Consider the following 8,842-nt stretch of genomic DNA (forward strand, 5'->3'; position numbering starts at 1 on the left):
CGAGGGGGATAGGGCTAAAGCTCATGGATTGAGGTAATATCGTGGATACCCGTTTGTGGTCAAACGAAGCCATATAAGAAGTCAATATGCACTACGTATCCTATCCGCATGGAGTGTAGTAGTGTTTCGTAAGGTTGAGTTTTACTCTTAATCCATAGCCCGTTGTGGAGGTGTGTTTGAGACGCAGTTGATGGATTTTGCTTGAGTTTTACTCTTAATGTTTCCATAACCCGTTGTTGGTGCTATTGAGAAGCACTTAATGGATTCACCACTTGACATAAGAAAGATTGAGCTTGTTCTGCTCTTAATGATTCCATAGCCTTAAGGTGGTCTATTTGAGATAGACTTGATGGAATCACCTACGTAAGTGTAAAGGTGTGGCCGCCTTTTATGAAAAATTTGGGTTGTTTTTCTAGAGCATTTATGAGACCCGAGGTTTAGTGCATGGCCATAAAAGCACATTGTTAGTATCGCAGAGTTTGCTTAAAATTAAGGATATAGTATGTGTTGTGGGGGTCTCAACTTATGTCCATTCAGTTCAAGAGTACTTCACTTTGTGGATATTAATTGTTATCTCAAATCGAAAGATATTAACACTTAAGTACATGTTCCTTATCTTTGCCCAGAATTATTCTTACTCTTTTATCTTTGCATTAGTGGAGGATTGATGGGCATAACCATGTGATAATGCAAAGAATAAACAATTTATCATATCTCCTCTTCATTTCTCCTCTTCATTTCTCCTCTTCAATTTTGTCTTAAAGGCTGATTTTTTATTGATTTTAATAGCCATGTTAATGGCTCATTAAATTCTCTTAATGGCCGAGTTAATAGCTTATTAATCCTCTTTGACCCTTTCAAGATTTTCAGCCTATATAAAATTACCTTCTTGGTGAATTACATACACACCAAAACATGGTCTTCTTCTCTTTCTCTTAAGTTATTTTTGGGCAATTGTTTTGAGCAAACTCCAAACTTCCAGCCACTAGTGCAAGTGTTTGGAGGTGCTGTGGAACCTTGGGGAGTGACCGGCTACAACGATTTGTACCGAAATCAGGCCGAAATCGCTTTCAAACAGTGTTGATCCGATAAGTTTATTCCATCATTTTATTCGTTTTACTGATTAATATTGTTAATATTTCAAACAAGTACTCCTAACTCAAAAGCATGTACAAGTCGAATTTATAATAATAAATGAACTGAAAAATTTACATGCATGTTCGCCACTGCATCGAAGGAAGAAACTAAGAATTAAAGAAAATTCAACACGATCACGTTAGCTGTTGCTGTCTATATTTGATACCTCAACACAAATTGGATGGCAGCATTGTGGGCTTAAGGCTACTTCACATACTCCATATTTGGTTCATTGGTCAATTCAGGCGTTAATTACTAAATGACTATTTATAATCTTTATTTATTTTGTAGTGGCCTTACTGAAGTAGTAGAAGACAAATTAGAGGAAAAAATTTAAAGTATGGCGAATTTGATTATGTATCAAACACATTATATGAGAGAAGATTAAGATTAATTTTCCTCCACTTCTTGTCATCTTCGAGCCATACAAATGACAAATTTATAAATTGAGTGCTACTACGTACATCAATGATGTTTTTAAGTAGCGCTTGGATTTGCATTTTTGTAAAAACTTGAATTTGGATTATTTTTATTACAAAAAACACTTTGATAAGTACTAAGTAGTACTACTATTTTTTTCAGAAAATTATTATCTGTTTTTCTAGTCTTAGACCAAACAACTCTAGTTTTCGTTGGTGAAACGTTTTTTTAAAATGGAAAGCCGTTAATAGTTAGGACATAGGATTGGTTTGGTTCAAGACAAGGTTGTTTTAAATTATAATTCTCAATTTCTAAAAATTAAAAGCTATTTTGCTTAAAAATACCTAAATTAAGTCAATTCAAACAGGCACTAAATAATATTTTCTTCGTCCCAATTTAGACTTAATGCATATGCAACCCCCTAAACTTGTCCCCTTTATCCATTTTGACACCTCAACTAAGTGTTGTTCCTATTGAACCCCTGAACTTGACCTCAAGTGTGTCTATCAAATAAAATCTAACTTACAGAGTAACATATATGGTGAGTTTCATTCTCTTTAGCCGTGCACGTGGATGGCAATCGCATCCTACGTGAAAAATTCAATCAATTAAAACATCGCACCCATTTTAATTATACACATCAGTTAGGAAGAAGTGTGCTACTGTGTTATACAAGTGAAGAAGCACCAATTAAATAACAAAACTGGAAAATAAGAAATCAAAATTGGAAACTAAAACTGAAAACTGAAAAATAAGAAATCAAAACTGGAAAATAAGAAGCAAAAAATATTAAGCAATACTAGATCCTATTATGTTATTCCAGAATCCCAAAAAAGCTTCAAAAGCTATCTCAAAAGGCTGGTCTTCAATTCTTGGTTGGCCGAATTGGTTGGTTGTTGAAAAAAGGTAGTTATACACATATTTTAATAATGTGTATAATTAAAATGTGTGGGGGTTTAATTGGTTGAATTTTTTCACGTATGATGCGATTGATATTCACGCTAAAAAAAATGAAACTCATCATATATGTTATGTAAGTCGGATTGTGTTTGATTGACACACTTGAGACCAAGTTCAGAGATTCAATTGAAATAACACTTAGTTGAGAAGTCAAAATAAAAAAAATTAAAAAAAAAAAAGTTTAGGGCGGTGCACATGTATTAAGCCCCAAATTTAATATTTGGATTAATATCCTAAGAAGAATCTGATTATCCCAACAACTTTTCATTTTGCCTCCCCCACCCTCACTCATCCACCCTAATTTACACTATTGTCCTTTTCAGTTCCACTTTGTATTAAACTAAAGGGGTATCATTGTCACAAAACCCCACAAAAATTTCTTCCTCACTGAAGCAAATGAATTTGGATTTTGGATTTATTTCTTAATATAGACTCTTCAATAGCAAAAACAGGTTTTGTAAGCCATCAAAGCTTCGATTATAACGAGGTTGTCATTGCTTCAAACATTTCAAGACTTTGGTTTCTTGCATTTTGCCCAAAGTAAGTAATGGCAAATTCATTACTCATTTCTGGACCTGAGAGTTTCAGTATATATAGAAAACTTTCCCCAAATGGATCAGATTTCAATGGCAACCAATTTCCCAAGTTGGGTTTATCAAGAACCAGTTATAAACTCAAAACCCTAGCTCCACTAATGTGCAGTATTTCAACAACATCTAGGCCAGCTTCAAAACCAAGATTCATACAACACAAACAAGAAGCTTTTTGGTTTTACAGGTTTTTATCAATTGTGTATGATCATGTGATTAATCCTGGACATTGGACTGAAGATATGAGAGATGATGCACTTGAAGTAGCTGATCTTAATGACAGGAATTTGGCTGTTGTTGATGTTGGTGGTGGTACTGGTTTTACTACATTGGGTATAGTTGAACATGTGGATGCTAAGAATGTTACAATTCTTGATCAATCTCCTCATCAGCTTGCTAAGGCTAAGGAAAAAGAGCCTTTGAAGGAATGTAAGATAATTGAAGGTGATGCTGAGGATCTTCCGTTCGAAACTGATTATGCTGATCGATATGTGTCTGCTGGAAGGTTTATGTCGCTCCCTTTTTAAATTTTTCTAGCTCAATCTTTATTCTTACGATCAGTGTTTGAGTTGCTTATACAGTATATATTCCCTCGGTCCCAATTTATGTGGCACCATTTACTAGACACAGAATTTAAGGGAAAAAAAAGGATGACTTTTGAAATTTGTGGTCTGAAACAAACCTTAAACATTAGTGTGGCTATAAATCATTGATTAAGGGTAAACGGGGAATTTTAAGGTTAAGTTATTTCTAATTATAGTAAGGTAGACAGACTAAAAAGGAAAATGTGCCACATAAATTGGTACGGAGGGAGTAGTAGATTGCCGTTTGGAGTTTTGGATGTTACAGCTAACTCAATGTGATAGAATGGTATTACTAGTAGCATTAGTCTTAGTGAGTACCGTTGGTTTGGATTCTCCACATATTTGGACTCTTATGTCCATTACTTGTATGTTCAAATTTCCAAATGCTTGAACACGATTCTTAGATCTATTTGAAGGAGTAATGATCATTTTCAAGCAAAATTTGTGCTTCCCTGCCCCTTCTCTACCTGTTTTAGATGGTATATCTGTAATGTGAACTGTTGGAAAGTTCTATGCATGTTAAACAATATGAAATAAATCCATTGACAATATATAGAGGCACTCACAAGTCATATGGATAATTTATCTGGATTCTCGAGAAGTAAAATTCTTATTATGGCCGTAGAAATGTTCATTGATTTGGGTTGATATTTTCACTCTTCAATTGAAAAGCTGTATTGAATTTCTATAATCCATCATAATGAAGTTTCGTGATCACTATTTTCCTTAGTATTGAATACTGGCCGGACCCACAACGTGGAATCAGAGAGGCGTACAGGGTTCTGAAACCTGGAGGAAAGGCGTGTTTAATTGGTCCGGTGCACCCTACCTTTTGGTTGTCTCGTTTCTTTGCTGATGTGTGGATGCTCTTCCCTAAGGAGGAAGAATACTTAGAATGGTTTGAGAAGGCAGGATTCAAGGACGTCCAACTGAAGAGGATTGGACCAAAATGGTATCGTGGGGTTCGCAGGCACGGGCTTATCATGGGATGTTCTGTGACCGGTGTAAAGTCTACACCGGGCGATTCACCACTGCAGGTAATTTCTCATGTAACTCCACCAGGGCCCTAAAACGAAATTTACTTATTTAGGAGTATATAATTGATTTTTTCTGACCTGATGGTTTGTTTCGTCTAAGGATAATTACATTTTTGGACCACTCAAAAGAATAATAGCCAGCAAATCATAGGTTTTGTATATTTTGATCAAGATATAGGTCTTGTATATTATATACCAGGTTTTCTATAGCGCCCGTAATTAATTTCGGCCGACGGGCCAAAAATGAAAAAAAAAAAAAAAAAAAGCCTTTCTTCATTTTTTTTTGGTTGTGGGGGGGTCAACATACTATTTTTTGGTTTCTATATACATGTGAGTTCGAGTAAGCAGTCTGTAACATCTAGATAAAGTTCATTGTTGTTTTTCCCCATGATATATGAGGGAACCAAATTCGCCCAAGCACATTACATTACCGTAAAATGTTAGATCGCTCCTTTAACTTCTTAGCAATTAACTGTAGTCTGCTGAAGGAATTTTGATTTGACTTTTGTTGGAATATAGGTTTAGAGAAGGGATGATGAAGTTCTAGCTAACATCATGATACCATTCCTTTAACAAATAGCTATATGTTCACTGTTGTAGTTACAAGTTCTAATTGGTTGCATTGGAGTTGAATCATGAATGGATGTAATGATTATAGGCTTTTTCTGCATCTCCTCTTATGGATTCCAGGGCTTGTTCTGCGCCTCTTTCTATAGTTGGTAAAAAGTGTTACAAGTTCCTTCAATTTCTTATATTTACCTTGTTGTATGCATATTTGCAGCTTGGCCCAAAGGCAGAGGATGTGACAAAACCTATAAATCCATTGGTCTTTATGCTGCGGTTCCTTCTGGGGGCAATGGCAGCAACATACTATGTTTTGGTTCCTATTTACATGTGGGTTAAAGATCAGGTTGTTCCTGAAGGTGAACCTCTGTGAGAGAGCGCGAGCAAGTTACTAATTACTGGCTGACCTGTTTCTCCTGCTGCACCCGGTTCTAGTTAACGCAGTTCTGTGCTTCTGAGAATAAATCTGTTTTAATTGCAAAGTGTACTTTTTTGATAAATTATGTTTGACATCTTAGCTTGGCTACTGACTGCAGTTGATATAATTTTCGGAATGTAGATTGAACTCGCTTTTTATCGCTTTCCGAATGACTTAATTTCAGCTTTAACGTTTGAATTTGGATCAGAATGTTAGCTCTCCAATGCTCCTATTTGTTCTGCAGTAAATCCTTCCCATAACCAAGAGATGGAGAGGTCAAGGGTTAAAAAGTCGAACCGATCTAGTCAAAGCCTTAGTCAATCGATAGTTGGGAGCAACTTCAAGTGAATTTCTCAACTGTTTTTACTACGATGGTGGAGTATGAGTCTATTGGAAATAGCTTCTCTACCTCACAAAAGTAGGGACAAGGTATGCGTACATCCTACCCTCCTCAAACTCTACTTGTGGGATTATATCGGGTATGTTGTTGTTTGTTGTGGTACATGAGTATGACGGAGTTGACCAACACCGATCAAAGGAAAGATGAACCGGTAATGGACTAAACTGTAAGGATTACCTTTTTTAGATTTATGCCGTAGCGGCAGACCTTTCACTTCCACAACATAAACAAGTTGGCATTCAGCTTGACTACTCGGTACTAATCTGTTTTAGCTTCTGAGAGTAAAAAGATCCTTAAGTCCAGTAAATCTACATTGAAAAAGATAAAATTATCTGAACAAAGACCTTTCGATGCAATGACTAAACTTATTGTTGTCCCACTGCTTCGCTAGCAGAGAAGGTGAGCTATACGCGCTTCCATGTAAGTAAAAGTTTTGTAAATAGATGAGCCATCAACTTATTTATAGTTGTGTATGTATTTTAATTGCTGCTATAGCACAGTTACTGCTGAAATATTGGGCGATTAGAAGATATGAAAACAAATGAATATTATTGTGGTCGACTTTAAATGATTAGTTATATTCATATAATTAGTAATACTATTAATATAAAAAAGAATCAAAGTTATATTTTGACTACACGTATATATTGGGGATACATCATACATTCTTTTTTTTTTTTTTCTTTTTTCTTTTCCTTCAGAAACCAAAAGTTCATCCCCAGAAGCTTTAGGCTATGGTACGGTCCGCATCATGGTTTGATCTTTCTAAAAAAAGATCGCATCATGGCTCAGTGGTTAAGCACCTCCACCCACGACCGGTAGGTCCTGGGTTCGAGTCACACTGGAGGGGAAGTGTGGAAACACTATAAATCCTCCTAAAATGGGAGGAAAAAAAAAAATACATTCTTTTTTCGATAGCATTGTGAACGCAAATAAATCAAAGAAGGGAAGCGAAAAAGGTAAAAATGATAATTATTGTACTAAAGCGCCTTAATTTTTTTTAATAGAATTATTATATTAATATAATCTCTCCCCGTTGACATAAAACTATGACCCATGACATGGGTTCCCAATGAAAGATCCTAAAGAAAATAACGTTTGTTATTATCGCCCTTCTTCAAGTGACTGTTGATGACATTTTTCCATGTCTCGATCTGCAAAAAAAAAAAAAAAAAAGTTTAAATCACTATATTTATATGGCATGCAATTTTTATTTACTTTAACCACAAAAATTCAATGAAAAAAAAAATCGAATGAGAATTGACCTCTTTCTTCATACGGGCATTTTCCTTGCGTAGTTCTTCTAGGGGCTTTTGTTTTAATTTGATGTCTTCATAGATCATAGGATTACATGTAGAGCAAATAACATGTTTTTGCCTTTCCTTCATTATCGAATTTTCGTAAGAGAATTTTGCATTTTCAAAGTGAAGCATATCATTTTCTCTCCTACAGCTGACAAAGCAAAAACAAAAGTAATTTGTAAGCCTCATAAAATTTAAGATAACTAACATAAATGAAGTGAGAAAAGAACGAGGAAATATTAAGGAAAGTAAAAACTCACTCTTTAAGTTCTTTCATTGACTCAGAACCTTGACTCCCAAATGCCATTGGTAAGACTCTTTCGACCTTGAACTAATTTCTACATTTCTTTTGTTGCGGAAAGATTGAGATTGACAAACTTAGTTCTGACAAAACATGACTTGAAAATATATAGTATTTTCTTAGATTTAATTATTTTAATAATTTACTATTTTAGGATTCATTAAATAGAGAGATCCCGCATGGTGTTTTAATTACAAAAGACTTATTATTATTATACCCGATAAAGATTTCAAATAAAAAGAAAATGGTAAGAAAATGTATAATAAGATAATCAATTATTATTCTTTATATCATAAATTTGAATTATTTTCTTAAGACAGCCATCTCAGGAACTCCAGGAACTTAAATAATTAGATTGGCTTTTTGGGAAATGGTAAGAAAAAAGTATGACAAGATAATCATATATTATTCTTTATATCATGAGTTAAAATTGGGACGGAGGGAGTATTAAGATTGGTTTTTGAAATAACGACACATGCTACTAGAAGAAAGTCCATACAAGACTAGTAAATTTTAATATTAGAATTGTTCGACAACAAAATGATATTTAAATAGTTAACTTGACGAAATCTAAGTTTGGAATGTCGAAAATGAAAAAGAACTATAGAAATTAAATTAATTTGGCAATTTAATTTTAGATAACACACCAGTATGGAAACCCAAGGCCTAGCGTAGTTAAGTAAATGTGAACCCATTTGAAAATTGAGTTCTGAGAGCATGTATAAGTTCGTACTAGTACCATTTATGACCGCGGGAATGGTTTAGGAGTTGACCCAAGACTCATTTCAGACATGTTAGAACTCAAAACACAGTTGGTGCACAGTTTTAGTGCACGCCGCGGTTGCAAAGGGGAAAGACCGCGATCGCGGTGAAGTTGACCAATCAAGCCGGGGCACAGTGCCTCGCGAACGCGAGATATGACCACAAACGTGGAGGTCAAATAAGTTGACCCTCCGCGATTGCTCCCTGGCAACACAAATATAATGTTGTGTACCACAATATTATTCTATACCAAATCTAACATAGGATAACTATACGGAGATTAACGTCACCAAATGAAAATACCTAATAAACCTGCCTATAATTTGTGCATAGCTCTATCTACACCAAAATTTTGACATCACCGACTA

General features: G+C 35.0%; 1 protein-coding gene across 1 annotated transcript; it reads left to right on the forward strand.

The window, feature by feature from the left end:
* The first annotated feature begins 2,811 nt into the window (after positions 1–2,811).
* Positions 2,812–5,913, forward strand: LOC132610759 (2-methyl-6-phytyl-1,4-hydroquinone methyltransferase, chloroplastic-like). The gene is made up of 3 exons (XM_060325119.1): positions 2,812–3,612; positions 4,422–4,728; positions 5,510–5,913. Exons 1-3 carry the CDS (start codon positions 3,065–3,067, stop codon positions 5,663–5,665), a joined length of 1,011 nt encoding a protein of 336 aa, XP_060181102.1. The 5' UTR covers positions 2,812–3,064; the 3' UTR covers positions 5,666–5,913.
* Positions 5,914–8,842: the final 2,929 nt, after the last annotated feature.

The sequence above is a fragment of the Lycium barbarum genome, chromosome 9 (assembly GCF_019175385.1).
Source record: "Lycium barbarum isolate Lr01 chromosome 9, ASM1917538v2, whole genome shotgun sequence".
NCBI classification, from domain to species: domain Eukaryota; kingdom Viridiplantae; phylum Streptophyta; class Magnoliopsida; order Solanales; family Solanaceae; genus Lycium; species Lycium barbarum.